This window comes from Lynx canadensis, chromosome C2, assembly GCF_007474595.2.
Source record: "Lynx canadensis isolate LIC74 chromosome C2, mLynCan4.pri.v2, whole genome shotgun sequence".
In the NCBI taxonomy this organism is placed as follows: Eukaryota; Metazoa; Chordata; class Mammalia; order Carnivora; family Felidae; genus Lynx; species Lynx canadensis.
In genome coordinates this window covers 71933333-71955641 of record NC_044311.2, presented here as the reverse complement: position 1 = coordinate 71955641, position 22309 = coordinate 71933333, and the positions used below count along the sequence as shown (strand labels likewise).

Sequence of the window (22309 nt, the reverse complement as noted above, 5' to 3'; positions counted from 1 at the left end):
CTGTGTCTACATCCTAATCTCTGGAACCTGTGGTAGTCAATCCCACTTATGTTTTTGGAGCTCTCTCCCGCCAGCCCCGCCTCAATTATCTGGGTTGAGAGAAAGTAGTAGCTTTCACAAGGCCCAGAGAACAAGAGAAGGTGCTTGTTCATGGTGGTCATTGAGCCTGGCCCGCCTGAGAATGAGGCACTGATGCCCATGCAGACTTGGATGTGTCCTCATCGCCCTCCCTCTTCTGACCACACACACTATTCCAGAGGCCTTACCTCTGTGTTGCTAACAGGCCTAGCTCTTTACTAGGTGTTCCGCTAAGGCACCCTGCAGTCATTCCCCTTCCCCAGAATCAGGGCACAGGGCCTTGCTAACACAGATCTCTGCCACTCCAGGCACAGAACCAAAAAATAAGTCCCCTCTCAATTTCCTACAAGTTCCCCTTAGCCTCTTGGATTTACCAAGAAACCTTGACTGAGAACACATAGTGTTCTGGGAGTAGGGAAGAGAAATACCTTTAAGTAATTCATTCACATATTCTCCAACAGCATATCTTCAACAAGTATTTACTGACTGCTTATGGAGCAGCTACTGTTTGTAGGAGATACCAGGGACACAGCAGTGAATATATCGAGGAGAAAACATGAATTAAGGTTCCAATAAATTAACCTTCCTTGTTCATTAGTGCGAAACACAGTCTAAGACTGTTATTTATGCATAACAATTTACTTGTGCATAACAATTACATCATTATTGTTTTCAGCCCACTATATTCTTGAGGACTTCTTGGTTGATTCCCTCAACCGTGCATGAACCTCTAAGAGAGTTTTCTGTATTTTGCATCTTTCCAAAATGGCCACTTGAGCACAGCCTCCTGTGAGAGGCAGTATAGTACAGTAGTTATGAACATGGCTCAGAGCATCAGCCCTACCACTTACTAGCTGTGTGATGTTGGGCAAGTTAATTCACTTTCTGTGCTTCAATTTCATGGAGTTGGTGATAATACCTACTTCACAGGTTATTGAAAAGACAAAGTGAGTTATAGTATCTAAAGGACTTGAGGCAGCATCTGGCATGTAGTGAGCTCTGGTATTACAACTGTGTGATAATAAGGGGGTAGGGGTCCTCTTGAACCAGCAATGATGGGGAAAAAAATGAAAAGCAGCTGAGCTATATAGATGGTAAGTGCTCAGTGAAGGGCAACGTTTTGCTGTGGAACAATGGTTTTCATACATGACTGCTTTTCAAAATCACCAAAAGAGCTTTTAAACATTTAGTGCCCAGACCCTACCCCCAGAAATTCTTTAACTGGTCTAGGATGGGGCCCAGGCCTGTTCAAGTAACCCCCATAGAAGCCAAGGTTGAGCATCTCTAAAGAAGAGTAATCAAACACCTGGGTAAAAGGCAATAAAAGGGTGTAGAGAGTTTCATTCCACAAGCATCCCTCTTCCTGTTCCCCAAGGTCTAGCTGCCTTATCAGGACAGTCCCTCATCCTGCAGTCTGTAGGCATCTTTAGGGTATACATCACTTGTCAGGCCCTAGGCTGGGTACAGGGGAGAATAAAAGTTTGCAGACAAAATCCTACCCTCATGGATCACACAGTGTAGCAGAAAGATAGACAAGAAAATAAGCAATTACATGGAGAAAAAAATCACACCTTGAGTTCTCGTGGGGAAAGGTCTGAACAAACCACAGTATATACTTTACTAGGAAATCCCTGGGAAAGAATAGAGTGGATCTATAAATACTAAATATGGACACTCTCCAAGATATATTGTTGAATGAAGAAAAGTAAGCTACAGAATAGCATATCCTTGATGTCGCCAAAATTTTTGTAACACGTTACTGTCTAGGGTACATAAATATATATGCAACCAACAAGAAGCTCTAGAGGTACACCTCTTATTTTCCATGATTCTGAAAGCATTAATTTTTTTCAAAAAGAATGTATTTAGTTTTTGTGAAATTAAAAATTAGCAACATTTAGGGGCGCCTGGGTGGCTCAGTCGGTTGGGCGTCCTACTTCGGCTCAGGTCACGATCTCGCGGTCCGTGAGTTCGAGCCCCGCGTCGGGCTCTGGGCTGATGGCTCAGAGCCTGGAGCCTGCTTCCGATTCTGTGTCACCCTCTCTCTCTGCCCCTCCCCTGTTCATGCTCTGTCTCTCTCTGTCCCAAAAATAAATAAACGTTAAAATTTTTTTTTTTTAATTAACAACATTTTAAAAATTCCAGCAGATCTTTGTGGGGCTGGAGGCTGGTCTTCTGAATATTTGCATTTAGCTAAGTGAAGATGTCTTTCACAATGTCTGTTAATTGTGACAAACTTGTTGACATTAACAAACATGATCTTATCTAAGTAACTACCACTTAACAGAGCAATGTCCTGAGGATATTGGGCATGAGGCAGATGTGTGCCAATAGAGGGAAGGCAAAGGAAAGAGAATTCACCATGAGGATCTGCTGTGTATGTAAGGAAAAAGGTCTAGCAGCACCTTCCATCTCTGCAGCTTAGTTTTACCCGAAGCTAGTCCTAACTAACTGGAAGCCTGAATATCAGTTTTTAGGTCTAGGCTTCTAATGGAGATTCTCCATCTTAGCTGCATATTAGAATCCTATTGGAAGGCTACTAAGATATCAATGCCTAGAACCATGACCAATGAAAGTAAGATCTTTGGGAGGCTGGGCCTGGGCTTTGGTTTTACCATGACCAGGGCTAAGACCCACTCTTAGAAGAATCATGCATGCAGGCTCATACACATTTTGGTACCATCCCAGTTTGGGTAACATCATGCTTGCAAAGTACTCCAAAAATAGCATCCTTTGCAGATGCTTCTTAAACTGTAGGGAAATATGAGAAAAGGAAAAATATTTGTACTTTTGTATTCAGTAATTCTAGTAGTATAACACCATGCATTCGGTTTATTTCAGGCTCGATTGACCAAAGAACAGCGCTGGGGAAGTGCATTACTTTCCAGAAACCACTCCTTGGAAGAAGAATTTGAAAGGGCAAAAGCAGCAGTGGAGGTAACTTTCTTTTTAAATTATTTTTTCTGTTTCATGTTGCTGGGAGTGGCATTCAAAAACTCAGACTTCAGCAGGATACATATGAAATGAGTCTTACTTTAATGACACGAAGTAACCATGATAATGATTATTAGAATAAGATCTGTTACCAGAGAACTTGTGACTTGGATGACTAATAAATGCTAATTCCTGTGCCAATTCTGTGATAGCTTAACAATCTGTCTGAAGTCCTAGGTCAGAAAGATCTCTGAGCCTCATTTGTGTTCCATGATGACCCTATGTAATGAATTTGCTATGCCTCTGTGAGGCCAAGTTTCATGCTTGATATTTCTGTCTCTCTAGCATCCAGCACAATGTCTGAAAGGCAGAGAAATTCATGTTCCTCCTGAAATATACATTTTTCTAACTGAGTGAGGTAAAAAGCAAGGCTTAGGTATTCTATGAGATATTCTAGCCAGTGGATATCCCATCTTGACTCGAGTCATAAATTTTTACTATTAAGATTGTCCAAAACAATGGCAATGTTGATAAATCAAATGAAATGCTTCATTTGAATATTTATTTCTTTTTTAAAATTGTTCTAATGTTTATTTATTTTTGAGGCAGAGAGCAAGCAGAGGAGGGGCAGAGAGAGAGGAAGACACAGAATCTGAAGCAGGGTCTAGGCTCTGAGCTGTCAGCACAGAGCCTGACGCGAGGCTTAGACTCAGAAAACGTGACAGCATGACCTGAGCTGAAGTTGGACGCTTAACCAACTGAACCACCCAGGCACCCCCCCTTTTTTTTTAGCCTCCTAATAAGAAAAGCATAAACAGAAAGAGGGAGAAAAGGGGAAAGAAGGAAGAGAAGCCCCCAAAGAAGCAACCTTTGCTGTCTTTTTATCAATTTCCTCCCTGGTTGGAATCACAAAGAGTACTTTACAGACACCATCTATGATACTCATCAAAGCTTTGCTAGATTGCTATGTAAGAGTGGAGCTTTTCACCAAACCCAAGTATGAATTTTTTAGGATCTCTATTTCCATCAATGATTTGAAATCTTGAAAATTTAAAGTATTCCTGTGATATGGTTCATTTATGTGGCTATCTTACCACTAGGATTTGGATGAAATTATTATACTATGAGCAGTCTTTCAGTAACTCCATACTTGAAGTGCAATTAAATCATATTTGCAGTTTCATATTGAAAGGTTTTATAGTCTAGGAAATAATTCTAGCCATAATTTAATATCATCATTCATCAATCCAATAAGAACAACTTTATCTCATCACAATACAATTCACCAAATTTCTTCTTTTAATTTTATCCCTTTTTAGTTTAAAAAAAGTTAATGCATTAGTGTTCTTGAATGTGATCAATTGATATATTTGAGTGAGACCAGCTGAGTGCAATCAAATTGTTCAACTCATGGAGCCTGTAACTCAATTTATCTTAAATGTAGATTTTTCCAGACTTAAGAGCTAATTTAAATTCATCTTTTGAATTCCTACTATGTGTAGCACACTGAATTATCACCAAAAAGATGATTTAGAACCATAGAATCTTGGGTCAGTAAAGACATTAGAATTTATCTGGTCCCATTTATAATGAGAAACACAATGGGTTCAACTCAAAAGACCTAATTACAAAATAACATATCAATAAGGAAAAAATTATTCATTTATCCATCTGTGTGTATGTGTACATATATTCATAAAATCATTTCACCTTAGTGGGGAGGCCTTAGTAGTTATCTATCCCAACCAGGCACATAGAACAAAATTCGTTTCTTTTCAAACACACTTAACAAATTATTTATTCAAACATAACCTGTTTCTATTTGAATACTTCAAATTAGGGGCAACTTCTTTTCTAGAAAATCTGCTTCTATTTTGGACAGTACTAACCATTAAAAAGCTCTTCCATGTATTATGCTGAAATTGGCCTACCAGCAACTTCCATTTCTCTTTCGTCTTGGCTTTGCTCTCTGGAACAAGGCAGAATTAGTTTAATCCCTTCTCTACATGATGTCCACCTGACCCCACAAAGCCTTCTCTTGGCTTCTCCTTGTCTCTCCTGGGAATTGAGAAACTGCTGTGTTATTCCAACTTATCACTAATAGCTAAATGACAACATACATTTCATCAACCAATATGGGCTTCAGTTTCCACACTTCTATGGTCCTTTCCAGTTTAGAATCCTTGGAGGCTGTAAGTCACTTCAAGTAGTTATTCATTCACCAAACACTGACTGTCTGCATGTGCTAACTTCTGAACTAGGTATTAGAGATAAAGAAATGAGCCAACCCAGCCTAGCTGTCTAACAGCATGGGCCAGAGGACCAACTTGGACAAATCACTTGCTCCGTCAACTTTAGTTTCCTCATCTGTGAGATGAGGGGCTTGGATTTCTAATATACTAAAATCCTATGAGTTTATGGCTTCAAGGGAAATGAATTTGTAAGTAAAGAATTCCCAGCAAATCAGAAAATTGTAAGCAGATTGCCTCATCTGGAAGCCTGGAACTGAGAAGCTTTCTTAGGGAATGAGGGAAGATGTTGCTGACCAGAAGGCATGAACAGGTGTGGAGAAAAAAGGCAGGGGATAGAGGGGAGTATTTCACTAAGCTGATGGTAAATCAGACCTACAAAACTTCACATGTATGTGGACTATTTACTTCCTAACATTATTCTTATCCAAGGGTATAATCTAATTCATGGAGAGGATATGATGAAAGGCATCAAAGTATACATGACCCAGCTTTTGACCCAGCCACTCAGAATTTATCCTAGAGAAATAAGCGTGAAATTTTACAATAATTTTTTAAATAGTGAAAATTTGGAATCAGCTTAAGTGTCCCAGAATAGAGAATTAGCTAAATTATATCTCTATAGTAAAATGCTGTGTAACCATTAAAAACTACGTTATGGAAAATATTTAAGATCATGTAAAAATGTCCAGTGATGATTGGAATAATAATGTATTTTACTGACAGTTTTACAATATGATCCCAACTTTGTAAAATGAAAATGGCATAATGCCTAATATGTTAAAGTGCATATGGTGTGCCAGTCAGGAGAATTATATGGATGATCTCGTTTAATCCTCATAGTAGTCTTATGAAGAAGGTAACATTACTATTCCCGTTTTGCAGATGAGAAAACAGGTTTAAAGAGATTTCAGACATTTCTATAGCATTTTATAAGCAATTACGATCGATTGAAAAATGAGTACCACTCATTTAGCAAGTTTCTAAGCCATGGTTTTCACCCAGACTCCAGGGCCCATATTCTGAATTACTGCAATTTATAAGCATAAAGAGAATCAGTTAACAGCAGTTATATTGGCAGGCTGGGTTTGGAGTGATCTTACTTCTTCCATTAGCTTATCTGTATTTTCCAAATGTTCCATCATAAACATGTATTATGTTGGTAATCAAGGGAAAACTGGTAAGTTGTAGACACTGTAGTGGGGCGTGAGATTCTTAAAAGAACGAAAAGTGCCTCGTTCTTCATTGCAAAACAAATAAAGAAAGGTGCTGTGGATTGGCTTTATTAGAGACGGTTCTCACACTAGTAAGACATAGGAAAATCATGCCTGGAGCAAGCTGAATTTTTCCGAAGTCTCTATCTTATATTTTTATATCATCTGTTTCCAATATTCCTTCTATTTCATGTTTTATTCCATCTTTAAACCCTATTTTTCTGTCGCCATCCTGTCTCTTGACCTGATACCGGTGCCCTTTCCGGCTCCTTCTGCTCCTCAGTCCCCTGATGAGCCCCAGGGGCTTCCCTCTGTTCCTCTCACATGACAACCTCATTGCCCTGCTCTGTCTTCTGTGGGGACCCACTCCCCCCAGATCTTCATGTGGCAGTTTTCTTCTTGTCATCCAGATTTTAGCTTGAGTGCCAATGCCTCAGAAAAGCTGAACCTGACCACCCAGTTGCTATCACAGAGCCTAGAGTTTTGTTTTTCATCCTTATATTTATCACTGGGTCTTTTCTTGTTTGTTTCTGTCAGTTTGTTGTCTGTCTTTTTACTTTAAAATGTAACCTTCATGAGAAAGGGGAACTTGTCTCTTATTTAGAGCAATGTCTAGAACAATATCTGGTACCTAGTAGGTATTCAGTAAATACTTGTTGAATTAATGGATGGCTGGCTGATTGTTAATCACCTAATGTGGTCAGCACTTCCTTCTCTCTGTTGTTGCATGTAAAGTACCATATAACCTCCTAATATAATTTAGTATTTACATTTTCATTGCTGATTGGAGACAAACAATTCTGTCTATGGCATATAGATTTCGGCCAAGGCTATGCTGAAGTGTCTTGTGTGGTTGTCCTCATCTCAACATCAGTCAGTGAGACACATTTATAACAATGCAGGTAGCACTGACCAGTCCTTGCCATGAGTAATATTAGGCATGTTTTATATTTTACATGGTACGAACTGGTTTTTACTTCCACAGCATAATACATGACAATGTACAAATCAAATAATGTTTGAGCTAAAATGCTCAAAAATAGTCTCTTCTACTAGAGAAAATACATCTAATGCCACATGCACATTTATTGCATATCTTGAATGAGCTGGGAATCTGTTTATGTGCAAAGGCTGACATTGCTTAGGCTCAAGCTGAACTGTTAAATCAAGTAAGGCTTTGTACGGTGGAGGGGGAGGATGCTTTTGCCTCTGTATCTTCCATTTTATTGAAAAATCACCAAAACTTCATCTCTGTTCAAAAGTGTTGTAATTTTAGGACATAGAACCAAATATTCATATTCTAGACTTTAAAAGAAAAATCTTCCCTGAACAAGAAGGGAAAGTAACTTACTTTCCTCTTGGATTTTCTTTCTAGCCAGTATCTAGCTAATGCACTGTCAGCTACAATGGGTCTCTAGGAAGGATGCACAAGGAGTCTCAGAAGTGAGAAGCAGGGAAGGAGCCCTGGGAGCTCAATGAGGCCTGAAGCTGCCTCCCAGGAATGGAGATCCCTAGTGGGAACTGTGTTGCATCTGTGGAGGAGAGAGAAGTCACGTGGGCAGTCAGCACACTTGCAACCACACATGAAAAGTATATCCTTTATCCCTATTTAGCAGGGAAGGAAAGAGCCAGCATCTGGTAGTATTGTATTTCGCTGGTTGGTCTCTCTAGGTAACCCAGCCTTCAAATTAATTGGATTTAGTAACAAATTCGTTCTTAGTAACAAATTAAGCTCCTTCTATAGGCCAGGCACTATGCTGGGTGCTAAGAATACAAAATTGAATAAGACAGCCTCTGCCCTTAAAGAGCTGGAAGAATCACAGATATATGCACACAGCTCAGGGGATCACTCAAGTATAGCTTATCACATGATGTTGCTACTATGGGTTTACATGGCCACCTCCACACTAGGCTTTGACTTCTTCCAGGCAGGACCATGTTGCATGCTTCTTTATGCCCTCAGCACCTTTCAGAGAGTCTGGTGCAGAGCAAGGCCCTACAAAGTTTTGCTGGATGCATAAAGGAACAAATTAGCAATTGATTCCTCAAATGTATGTATTTCATCCAAGCATCTCTTCATTAGTGGGTGCTTAAGAAATGTCACAAACCTACTAACAGAAGATGAACTGTGTATCCCTGGAATCAAAGTCACATTTCACTTGGTCCCAATACTATCATAATGCTTATTGTACACGTTTTAATCAATGTTTTCACAGCTCTAATTTTACCCAGAGGGAGGGATCCTTGTGAGCAAATTTTGAAAAAGAATAATGACATGTGTGAATAAGGAAAAATGAAGATGCACAGACAAAAGGAATACAGTGGTCAGAAGCAAGAAAAAGAACAGGAAGTGTAATTTTAAATCCTCTTGGCTAATTGAGTCTACTAAAACCTTTAAATTCTAGAAATCTGATTTCTCCTCAGGCCCAATTCTCCTGTTGAGCCTCACTTGTGATATTGCATGTGGTAGTTTAAAATGTCTACAAATTCTTTGACATTCCCTTCAAAACATGGAGCTTAGTTCTCCTTCTCTTGAGTATGGGCTGGGCTTAGTGATTCACTTTTCATAAATAGAATAAAGTCAAAGCCATGGTGTGTGACTCTGAAGATTAGGTCATACAAGCTACTGTAGCCTCCTTCTTGCTCGCTCTCTCTCTCTTTCTCTCTCTGCTCACTTGCTCTGGAGGAAATCCAGCTGCCATGTCATGAGAACCCTTGGCAGTTGAGAAGCAAAGCATTCTACCAACAGTCAGGGAGGACCTGATGCCTCCTTTCAACAGCCACGTGTGTGAGCCATCTTTGAAGTGGATCTCCCCAAACCCCATTAAGCTTTTAGATGACTGCAGTCGCAGCCAACAGCCTAATTCCAACCTCAGGAGAGACCCCAAGTAAGAATCACCCAGCTAAGCTACTCCCAAAGTCCTGACTCCCTCAGAAGCCGTATGACATAGTAAATGTTTGTTTGTTTAAGTTGCTACATGTTGGGTTAATTTACTAAGCAAATAATTATTGTGTTGTTCTACTCCTCCAAGCCCCATTCTATTTCATACTCTTCCTCATCTCCATTCCCAATCCATTTCAGTACTTCAAAAATGGAAAGATTACCCTTGTAGAATAGAAAGAAGGTATTCATTCACCCTAGAATGTAGTCTTTCAAACCACCCCCTCCCATTTATTCTGGTTCTCAATTTATCTTCTCTGATCCCCAAGGGAGTATGAACAAAGACCTTTTAGTGACAGTCCACATTCCTTAGGGATATATTCATCCCTTCACCATGGATCTGGTCAGGGTCTTGCCTTTTCTTCTTCACAGTGTCTACACATCTCTTCATGACAAGTCTCATTTTTTCCATTTCTATGTCCTATCACAAAGGACATGGCCCTCAAGATAACTTCTCTTCAGGCATCAGGCTAACTTTCCTTCTAGCAGAGCTTTATGAGAAATCACAGGCAAATTGGTAATTAGTGTTACCACTAATGAACATGGATAGTAAAAGAATTCCTTTTTCTAGAAATATGGGTGACCTTCTTTATCTCTCCATATTCAAAACAACCCAACAGTTAAATCCAGTTCTAGTGACATAAGCTAAAAAGTTCTTTCCATATAGAAATTTTGTTTTCACCTGAAGTTATTCTGTGCATATCTACCATGGATCTGATAGGAACCTCAGAAATAGTAAAAGATTGTAGGAAATTGGAGACCATCCTCTAACTGTTTTGATTAATATAAGATTATGTAAAACACTACTGACTTGGGTGTACTCCTACCATGACAATTATCTGCCTTTATCACCCCCTCATATTTCCTTTTGCTTTCTATGACAGTGTCACCTCTTTGAAGAATGTAGAAGAGATTAATGGATTAAACATTACTTAAATCATTCTGACTTAGATTCAATATCCAAAAAGGACAAAATCTTTTGAAAATATCTGAAAACATTCTTTGGGCAATATTGAAGGAATCTTGAGATTAACTACCAGGATACAGATATCCCAAAGCTTATAATGTCATGTTAGTGAACATGCTTCCCATGTCAACTTGTAGATAGATTACATAAAAATTAGATGTATTCTGCAAACTTGGGATACTGTGCATTGGGAAGCTGGCAAAAGTTCCTTTTTTCTCATATTAAGTCATTTTCCTTTCATTTTACACAAACAAATTTCCAAAATAATATGAAGCATAGAGAAGAATTATTGCAGAATAACTTGTGATAAACCCTCATAGGTGATATGGATGAAAGTATAAAGAGGTGTAAGATGGTCTTAAATAAATTTATGGGCAGATGATCTATTTAAAGGAAGAGGGTCATTTAGAGTTTGCCTGTATTTTTTTAAAGTCAGTGCTAAGGATGGTTATCATATTCTTCTACTGTCCCTTGATATCCACTGTGTAAATGCTAAAGTAAAAAAATCTTTAACTTGACCCATTCTAACAAAACCTCAGTTATCCATGGATTGGTCTTCTAGACCATCATATTTGTATACTAGCTTCAGACCAAAAAGTAGCTTGGATATAAGCTCCAGACCAAAGAAGACCTTAACTCCAAATCAGAGAAATATAAGATCTGCATTCTGGACATTATCTCATCAACAGACATTTACTAAGTGAATTGGTGCAAAAGAAGGTGAACATGAAAAGATACACACTCCATCTGAGCCAGCCTTGAGCGGTTACAGACTGTTCTGTGCCCTGTGCGTTGACTAAACCTGGACAGTAATTTTTATACCTTCCTCTTCAAAGAGATTCTCTAAAGATCGGTCAGACTGTAGTTGAAAGTAATTTAAACCATTTGTTGGAAGATTCTGTACACAGGAATCACATGTTAAACTCACCTGGAAAAGGTGAGATAGCATATAATGTACATGGGAAAAGTCTCAAATTAGACGTGGATCCTGGTTCTACCCATGCCAGTATCTTACCATTTGGGCCTCAGCTTTCTCATCAGTAAAATGAGAGGTTTGAATTAGATTGTGTTTTATGTAGTTGGTCTATAAGATCAGGTGGAAAATGGATGAACGTTTTAATAATTATGCATTTATTTTATTTTATTATTTTTTTTAACGTTTGTTTATTTTTGAGACAGAGAGAGACAGAGCACGAATGGGGGAGGGTCAGAAAGAGGGAGACACAGAATCCGAAACAGGCTCCAGGCTCCGAGCTGTCAGCACAGAGCCCGACGCGGGGCTCGAACTCACGGACCGCGAGATCATGACCTGAGCCGAAGTCGGCCGCTTAACCGACTGAGCCACCCAGGTGCCCCGCTTATGCATTTATTTTAACATATATTGGAAAAATATAACTAGAACTTCAAACTGATGACTTTGTGGACATAATTTAGACAAGGATAGAGTAGACTTCACCTATTTAAATAAAAGAACTGTATCAATTACAACATATATTAAGTAAATAAGATAGAATATGGAAATGATAAATTGTAGTTAGGATCAAATGACTCAAGTTTCAGAAACACTGGGATTGATGATTGTGAGACCCAGTATTAGTTAGGGTAACACTAGCAGCCATACAATATTCCTCAAAATGCAATTGCTCAAACAAAATAGTTTATTTCTTCTGTTAAAAATAAAAGTGCCAGACCAGCAGGCAGATCTGCTCCATGCCAAAATTCACCCCGGTTCCTTAGGGTGTTATCCTCACTTGCACGGTCAAAGCCAAGTCACAAGTGCTTTCTTGCTCCACCCCCAACCAGGGGAAAGAGACGTTGGAGGAGGCAGGCCCACCTTCCTAAAAGCTCCAGCCCAGATGTCATCTACTCACACTCTATTAACTGGAGCTTAGTCAAACACATCACATCACCACCACCACCCATTCCCCAAACTATAAGAGAGGCTAGGAATGACCACAGTGCTATCACCACAGAAGAAAGGAGAAGATATTTTGACTGACAGCTAGCAGTCTCTGCCACAGGTACCTTCCAGTTCTGATATTTGTAGGAAAATTAGAATGCCTCTCCCTCTTCTCTTTATCTTTTTTCTCTCCCTCTGCCTGTCTCCCGCCCTCCCTCTCTCTCTCTCTCTCTCTCCTCTGGATTTCTTTTACTTTTAGGAGCAGTTATTAAATAACTCTCTTGGAAGTTTGTGTCTATAGGAAGAATAATGTAATTCTATTTCTCTAGAATATTCCAAACTCCATCTCTTGAATAACAATGCTGCCCCATATAAACCAATCATTAGTATTCTATAAAACTTCCTATAATGTTGAATATTATTATTCCCAATTTATTGAAAATGAATAAAAATAAGATCTATAGGTTAAATGTCTTATTTCTGTCAAATAATAGAAGTCAGGAATAAAATAGTTCTAGTCTTCAGTTCTATAATTAATTCAGTAGAGCTATCTGCCCATTTTGGCTTTCAAAGGCTTTTTATAAAATAAAATCAAAACACTAAATGATGAGAGACATCTCTTTTCTGATGACACTTAAGCTGCACATTGGTTTAATAAGTAGAGCATCAAACACACAACCATAGAGAGTTCAGTGGAGAATCAGTAACCTCTCTGTGGGCAAAGTATCATCTTGAATTTCCTTTATTCATTTGACTAAGGTATATGATATATCATATAATGCTGGATACATAATTGATGTTCAGTAAATAAATATTTTCTATTGATTAAGAAAGCAGTCCTTTTCCATGAAGGTAACGAGTTCTATCTCTTCTTCCTAAGTGATCAATCATCGGTTTCTTAGATCTTATATTAGGATTCTCCAAAGAAGCAGAATCAGTAGGCTATATAAAGACAGAAGAAGAGGGAGAGTGATGTATTAGAAAGACTTGGCTCACACAGTTATGGAGGCTGAGAAGTCCCACAATCCACTGTCTGCAAGGTGGAGACCCAGGAAATCTGGTAGTGTAGCTCCAGTCTAAATCCAAAGACCTAGGGACCAGAAGAGCTGATGGTATAAGTCCCAGTCTGAGGACAGAAGACCAATGTTCCAGCTCATTCAGATAAGCAGGGAGGAGGAATTCTCCCTTCCTCTGCCTTTTTGTTCTGTTCAGACCCTCAACAGATTGGATGATGCCCACCCACATAAAAGATGGCCATCTGCCTTAGTCTGACAATTCAAATGCTAATGCCATCTAGAACTGCCCTCACAGACACACCCAGAAATAATGTTTAACCTTGACACCCCATGGCCCAGTCAAGTTGACACATAAACTTAAGCCTCATAGATCTTAATGATGGTCCCAGAGGTCCCCAGTCTTCTCTGGAAGAGGTTACTGTCCTACAAGAGATGTCACAGGCCATGTTAGAGTTGGTACCTCATACCAAGGATTTATAGGGCCCACTCCATCACTGCAGAGAAAGGGTTGAAATTCAGGGATGCTAAGGGACTTGTCCAAGCACACACTGCTGATTACTGGCAAGCAGAACTAGGGCCCATGTTTACACATTCCCTTGGAGCTAGTTTTTTTCCTGGCCTGGGAGGTATTGATAGAAGGAGGAAATTCAGAATTCAGATAGTAAATAATATTAAAAATTATTTGAACTTGAAATTTAGTTTGGAGGTGTATTTTTTTCTTACATCAGATTTCTTTTATTAATATGTTTATTTTAATTTATATTAAAACTATTTGTTATTCTTTGAAATACACATCAGTCCCTGCCAAGGGAAGCCATCTTTTTTAATAGAAAGGCGAGAGGCAAGGACAGAGAGTAAGTAAAAGGCAGAAAGGTATTAAAACATAACTGGAAATTATCAATACCACACATCCAATTTATTCAGATGAATTAGATTTCCTGTGAAATGCTGAATTGCATGATGAAATCTGAGAATAAAAGACTTACAGGGAATTCTTAGTTACTTTGCATCCAAAGAGTAAAAATGGATAAGTAAATAACCTTAAGTCAGGCCCTCAAATCAGAATGTCATGATTATTAAACACCAGTTATGTACTACATCAGAAAACTTGGGTAATCATAGTAGAGGGATGAGTGGATGAGCTCTCCATGTTTCTGAAGTGTTTCTGAAATGCAAACATAATACAATATAGACTGACTACCTGATCTGATGACAGAAGGGAAATAAGTAGATCACTCTATCATTAAACCTAAATGTGAAAAAAGATTTCATTTTCATAGAATAAGTAAAACCAATCAGAATGTGTTTCCCCCCGGTTAATCTCAGGTGTGTTTCTGTGATAGGAACAGGATGTTTACCGAAATCATTTATGCAGCCCCCAAAGTAAAGGGGGCTTGAGAAAATTACATTTGAAGTTAACCACTGTGAGAAATAAACCCACTCACCCAAAGGGGGGACACAGAGACTCAGAGCACAAAGAAGTGAGGCTTTAATCAACATTCTTGCATTGCAAGAGTGGGTGTCTGATGGACAAGCACACACCGGACAGTTACACCAGGCAATTTATCTCCTAGCATGCAAGTCTCTACCCTGATTCTTCATTGGCTGAGTACTACAGAGGTTAAAGCCTTACCCAGAAGTCGCCTATGCCCATGTAAGGCAAAAAGTGCATTCCTTGAGGTGACACAGAGACTTCTGTTCTTTAGTGCATGCTCATTGCAAAGCTAACGGAATGGAGAGGGGAAGAAGAACCAGGAAGTAAAGTGTCTAAGGGTTTGGGACTCCATTTTGGGAGGGTGGTTGTGTTTCATACATATTTTCATTAGGTTACAAACCTATTTTAACTAAATAGCACAACTTTTATTTAGTATTTCTGAAAATGAATCATCTTACTTCTCACAACCACTTCCTTTTCGAAATCATTTAAGATTCATTTGTCTTCAGCGAATTGTCTTCCTTTTCAAAATGAGCTGTTTTAGGATACTAAAGCATTTATTCTCTACTTATAGTAAATAGATATTGGATTGTGAGCATCAGATTTAAAAAATCACATCATAGGGGCGCCTGGGTGGCGCAGTCGGTTAAGCGTCCGACTTCAGCCAGGTCACGATCTCGCGGTCCGTGAGTTCGAGCCCCGCATCAGGCTCTGGGCTGATGGCTCAGAGCCTGGAGCCTGTTTCCGATTCTGTGTCTCCCTCTCTCTCTGCCCCTCCCCCGTTCATGCTCTGTCTCTCTCTGTCCCAAAAATAAATTATAAAAACGTTGAAAAAAAAAATTACATCATAAATTAGGTTTTAGTTTTAACTGGCCAGGTGGCAATAATACAGTATGGCCTTCAAAATTAGAATTATATTTTTTATTAGATAAGTTTGATGTTATGGATCCACCAAATCACAGTGATTATTTTGATCAATAATAAGAATGTATCTTATTCAAAATAATAATTTTGCATCCTTCAGGTTGTCTGGGATGTTTGAGAACACACACAATGTGTGTTTATGCACACACACACACACACACACACACACACACAAATACACAAACACCACTGTAAATTTAGGTAGAGGTCCTGATTTATTCAGGAAAGGACCCCATGCATAATGGAACTAAAATGGCCACATGAGCAAAAGCAGACACAGTTTCTCAATCTAGCTTCCTCTAGCCCCAGAGTCCCTAACCTAGGTGTGCAGCTGGTGATGACACTACCTACACAAGGCAGTCTTCTTACACTTGGGCTTTGCATCATTACTCAGGAAGAGCTTACATGGTCTGTCCTGAATCCGTTTGGTCCTCAGGCTAGATGCAAGAGTCAGGAAAGATGGGGCCTCATGCTATGTGTCCCCTGAGGGAGGGGGAGAAAAATAGCAGGGATATGGCTCAGTATCCCCAAACAACCTGTACCTCTAGTTCCGGACTTTCCAGAAAGTCTACTGTTATTCTCAGAAACATAATCCTAACTTTTACAAAAGTTTAAAAGTATATATGGACCTTGAGAAAATAGCAGAAGGAAATGCAAAGATATCAACAATGATTAATAATTTATCTCTAGATGGTAAAATTGAGAGATTTTTGACTTCCATTGGCAATTTCAGTGTTTTTTCAAGTTATCTATAATGATAATGTATTGATTTCATAAACATACAAAAAGGTTGTTTGTTTTTGTATCAGATCAGGGTCAACAAACTTTGGTTATAATTCTCTTCCCTAGCTGCCCTGGCAGGCTGGGAAAAGTCTCTTTCCCTCTGGGCCTCAGTTGTTACTTTTGTAACATGAGACCATGTTATAACTGGGAAGCTTTCAAAAATCCTGATTCCTGTGTCCCACCCCAGAGATTGTGATTTCCTTGGTCCTGGCTATGATCTGGGCTTTTTGAAAAGATTCCCATGTGACTCAATGTGCAAACAAGCTTGGGAATCTCTGGATTCCAAGATTTCTAAGCCTTTCTTCTGTTGAGATGGTCTTAGAGTCTCTGGTTGTCCACTTTTGCCTAGGGCTATCCCTGAGCATCAGTTCTATTTTAGCAATTTTAGCAATTAGTTAATTTAGTTCAATTTGAGCAGTTGCCAAGAAAGAAAGAATATTCCAAAACTTTCCTAAGTGACCCATTTTGATGTCTTGCAATAGTGTCAGTCAGAATATATTTTCCTTGTGTCTACTCTAAATTCCTGCTGCAGCAATTTAAGCCATGATGGGAAAAAAGAACATCTAGTTAGGATGTTGGATTTGTTGTTGAATTCCTTGCGTGAATTGACATCACCAGCTTGGGTCATTTTCACTGCTAACAAAGTTCTCTCATTACCAGATCTTTATCTAACAAGCTCTTTGTCAAGGTTCTAATAGAGGGAAAAGCAAGTTTACATACTGCTATGGTCCCAGGCTATATTTTCCAGTTTCTTCCAAAGCCATTTCTAGATCTGTGTTGCTGTGAAGTTCTTAGGGACTGTGTATTTTTAATCCTTTAATGTTTTATTTGACCTGAGAATAATAATTTCAAAGAGAATATATCACTAGGATTGAGGCATTTTTTAAGAGATAAGCAATCATCTTCCTCCTTACCTACTGTATTTATATCTGTTTTTCCAGTTTCTTCCCATCTCTATCTGGCCTTCTTCATTGTCTTAATTGGCCACTGAACTATATATCTTATCATATTTTTACATTTTATTTTAATATGTTTTATTATTGGTTGAATATTCCTTTAATGTTTCTTATTGCCTAGCCTTCTTCCCAGATTTTCTCTATCACTCTTCAGTGCTTTTCTCTGCTTTATTAGTATACTTACTGAAGTTAACACATTTCAACAAAACTAGTTACAAGGGACACGTCACAAGACACAATCTGGGCAAATGCTCAAGGTTCAACTAAAATGGCTAAAAATACTGTGCCATTTACAAAATAATTTTATCCCACACTGAAAAAATACAGGTTGATGTTCTTTACATTTGCACCAGAATTCAAGAAGGATGAATGACATGAACATGAGCCCTCTTTTTAAATTTTTTAAAAATAGGTTCCTGTTTTAGCTCTTAACACTAGCTCCAAAGCTAACTTTGTTCTTTATATATTTATGACCATTCAATGTGAACCTTTCTTACGTCTTGCCATGCCCGTTCATTTGCGAATGAAACTAGAAATAGTTCCCTGTCCTGGTTACAGAACTCTGGTTGCAGAGTCCTGGTGAAATCTGAACCGCATGGAAGGGCTTGGATCCACCTCACAGCTGTGTCACATCTGTGTTTTAGCAGCAGGCTAAGATGCAGCGACTCTAAAAAGTTGACGGTGCGTGTGTAGTATTGCCTCATTGTTAAACATGAGATAGAGCAGCATTGCAATCCAGTAAAATTTTTCCAATTCATTGGACTTCTTTACAATTTTTAAAGGATCTTTGAAATATCTTCAAAAGAACAGGAGCATTTTACATAAACCCATTTAACAATGCTGACTGCTAAGGAAACTTTATGATATGATTTTAACCACACTGTATGCTTTTTAGTTTAGTTTAGTTTAGTTTAGTTTAGTTTACATCCAAATTAGTTAGCATATAGTGCAGCAATGATTTCAGGAGTAGATTCCTTAGTGCCCCTTACCCATTTAGCCCATCCCCCCTCCAAAACCCCTCCAGTAACCCTCTGTTTGTTCTCCATATTTAAGAGGCTCTTATTTTTTGTCCCCTTCCTTGTTTTTATATTATTTTCATTTTCCTTCCCTTATGTTCATCTGTTTTGTCTCTTAAAGTCCTCATATGAGTGAAGTCATATATTTGTCTTTCTCTGACTAATTTCGCTTAGCATAATATCCTCCAGTTCCATCCACGTAGTTGCAAATGGCAAGATTTCATTCTTTTTGATTGCCAAGTAATACTCCATTGTATATACATACCATATCTTCTTTATCCATTCATCCATCGATGGACATTCAGGCTCTTTCCATACTTTGGCTATTGTTGATAGTGCTGCTTTAAACATTGGGGTGCATATGTCCCTTTGAAACAGCACACCTGTATCCCATGGATAAATACCTAGTAGTACAATTGCTGGGTTGTAGGGTAGTTCTATTTTTAATTTTTTGAGGAACCTCCATACTGTTTTCCAGAGTGGCTGCACCAGCTTGCATTCCCAACACTGTATGCTTTTTATCTCCTCTACACCAGTAATATCTAAGTTGTGTCTGTGGTGCAATGGTGATGTTTCTAAAGCCTTGTCAGTGGAGGTTTCTCTCATATAAAATGCGGATGTGATATGTACAGAATGGAAGGCATCTTCTGTTTCAATAAAATAATTACATGTAGAGAGCTCTGAGCCTGTTGTGCTCCCTTTTTCTGTGGGTTTGATAAGCTAACATAAACCTGCCCACGGAAGCTGAGGGAAATACATAAGGCAGGGAGAACAACTTAAAGTCATTAGGAAGTTGAATTGATCCTCACAAATTGAATCATACATTCATTTATTTGCTTAAAAAGCATTACTTTATTTATTTGTTTGTTTAAGAAGTGACTATTATTGTCAGATCCTACGTTAGGTACTAGCTAGAGATATCAAAATGGGAGACACTATCCCAGCCCTCAGCTTACTCAAAATCTGGTGGAAGATAAAGATAACTGAGAATTGTAATATGGTGTAATAAGTACTATGATACATGTAAGACTCTGGTCCCCTGAGGGCATACGGAAGGGAGACTTACCTTGTGTGGCAAGGACCAAGGAGGTTTCCCAAGAGCAGGCATACCACTCACAGTTGAACCAGAGACTGGGAGTAGAAGGAAGATGGCATTCAAAGAAGAGAGAAGAAAATGTGCAAATGCGTGGATGAGTGTCTGGTGTACTGAGGTCCTGCAGGTGTTACTCTATTTGCTTAGAATGGAGGGCGGGATGCAGGCGTGAATGGGAGATGAGATGAAGAGGCAAGCAGAGGGAACAGAAGGCAGATCAATCATTTATGCTTTTCTTCAGCAGATTGTATGGAATATGTACTGTGTGCCAAGTGATGCATTGTACTAGCTAGATCCTAGTTTTTTCCTGCCTCAGAACCCATGCCTTCCCAGTCTCCTTTGCTGGCTTATCCATTTGTATCTTTCTTCTAAGTAGTACATAGCCCAGAACACAGCCCTTGCTCCTCCTCTCTTCTCCATCTACATTTTTTCCTTCTCCATCACTTTCAGTCCCATGGATTTAAATTCCACTTATAACCTGGTGGCTCTCATCCAATTTTTCATCCTTGATGTCTTCCCAGAGATTCAAAATTGAGTATCTATTGCTTACTGACACTACCACTTGGGTTCTAGTATCCATTATATACTTAACAAGTCTACAACTGAACTCTTGATTTCCCATTCCAAACCACTCCTTATCCCAATGCAGTAACAGCACCACAATCTGTTCACACCAAAATCCTGGAAAATGTTCTTCCTTTCCCTATTACTCCACAGCCAATTCAGTGGGCGGTCCTATTGAAGCAACCTCCAGACTAAAGAAATCACATTATCTCCCATGCTCAACCTTCCTTCACACCAACTGCAACCCTGTTGCCTCCTACCTTGTCTCCCAGCTTCCAGTCTTGCTCCCCTAAAGAATCACATATTCTCTTCTCAAGGGAGTACATCTGATCCTATTATTTCCCTGCCAATACTGCCAGTTAAAATATGCCAAAATAAAATGAGATACAAAGTTTTTATTTTATGGCCCATGGACATAATGGGATCCTGCTATCATTCTTTCTCATCCCTCCTCCCCACACAATAGGACATTCCAGCCACACTGGCTTTTCTGCCCTTTCATGCCTCCAAACTCATTTCCATCTCCATATTCTCTGCCTGGAACGCTCTCAACCAGACTGTTTAGGTCTCAGCTCACAGGTCACCCTCTTTGAGAGGTCTGCCTTCATCATCTTTTCTAAAACAAATCTTCCAGAATTATCCTATGTAACCATTTCTCTAAGAGCTCATAACTATCCAAAATTATACTATATTATTTATTTATGTATGTATGTATGTATATATGTATGTTTTTTCTGTTAGTATATCCCTTCACCAGACTGGAAACTGCATGAGAATAAAGAGTTTGTCTTGTTTACTGTTGTATCTCCACTCTCTAGAATGGCACACAGATATATAATCACAAACTGTGATTGCAAGTGAAGGAAAAGTACAGTAGTTATATGAGTTTATATGGCACTGGAAAATAGAATTCAACCTTTTATTCAATGTACCCAGAAAATCCTGTTTATTCTCTTCAATATAAGACAGTAGCACAAGAGCATAACTTAATAGTCTAGCACTCATTTGCACATTTCTGCCCTATTTTCTTTAGGCAACCTTGATCAAGTGGCAATGTTTATGATTTTGCAAAAGCTTGACTGAGGAGGTATCCCACTTATTTTTTTAATGTAATATTTAGATGAAGAACATAGCCAGTATTGTTTGTCACCATTTGAAAAACATTATGCTGAATTACAATATATTCAAAGAAAAAAATTACAAAGGCCTAGGAACAATTAAGTCTTTACTCAGAAACTATTAACAAGCAATTTATGTCAATTGCTTTTTAATTTATACCTGATTTTGTAAACAAATTTGAATAATCTTCTTGAAACTGGAATTTTTTCTGAATTTAGAATTTTAGAGTCAAACACTTATGTTTCCTTACCTTAAGGCAAAAGGGAAAGGAAAATCAGTAGCATTACATCATAATATATCACCTGCCATAATGAATCCCCACCTCTTCTACCAGAAAGAGTAGATTTTTCTCTTCTCAAAGGCAAAAGCCTCTCCTTTGACATGATTATCAGATTCTAGACTTGCTGAGTAGTGTAGAGGCTATGGTCTCCATAACAACCAATATTAACAGCCTGTGTTGGAAACTTTTTCTCCTTAAAAGCCTGGCATTAGAGCGGTGTCTGGGTAGCTCAGTTGGTTGAGCGTCCAACTTCAGCTCAGGTCATGATCTCGTGGTCTGTGAGTTCGAACCCCGTGTAAGCCTCTGGGCTGACAGCTCAGATCCTGGAGCCTGCTTGGGATTTTGTGTCTCCCTCTCTCTCTGCCCCTCCCCCGCTCATGCTCTGTCTCTCTCTGTCAAAAATAAACATTTAAAAAAAATTTTTTAAAGCCTGGCATTAGAAAGCAAGCTACATCAGAACACTGAGGGAGGAAAATAATATTTTAAAAATACATATAGGGTGTTTTCTTCTTAGTGGAAAGAATCAATACACTGATTAAATTATTTAGTTTTCAAATCCTTTATTCTGAGATATCTTTATTTTCTGTTGTCCTACCATGCCATAACTTATTAAGCATCTATTATTTGTCAAATTTGTATTAAGCTTTGCACATACGCTATCTCACTTAATCATCAAAGTAATCCTAAGAGTTAAATTGTAATAATCCATTTGCAGGGGCGCCTGGGTGGCGCAGTCGGTTAAGCGTCCGACTTCAGCCAGGTCATGATCTCGCGGTCCGTGAGTTCGAGCCCCGCGTCAGGCTCTGGGCTGATGGCTCGGAGCCTGGAGCCTGTTTCCGA

General features: G+C 38.8%; 1 protein-coding gene across 3 annotated transcripts in view; it reads left to right on the top strand.

Moving 5' to 3' along the window:
* PEX5L (peroxisomal biogenesis factor 5 like) overlaps positions 1 to 22309 on the top strand; it is a 223991-nt gene that overhangs the window by 157755 nt on the left and 43927 nt on the right. For all 3 annotated transcript variants that reach the window (XM_030329908.1, XM_030329907.1, XM_030329906.1), the window contains one exon: positions 2920 to 3015. In XM_030329908.1, the coding sequence (XP_030185768.1) occupies positions 2920 to 3015 (96 nt within the window). The remainder of the gene's footprint in view (positions 1 to 2919; positions 3016 to 22309) is intronic.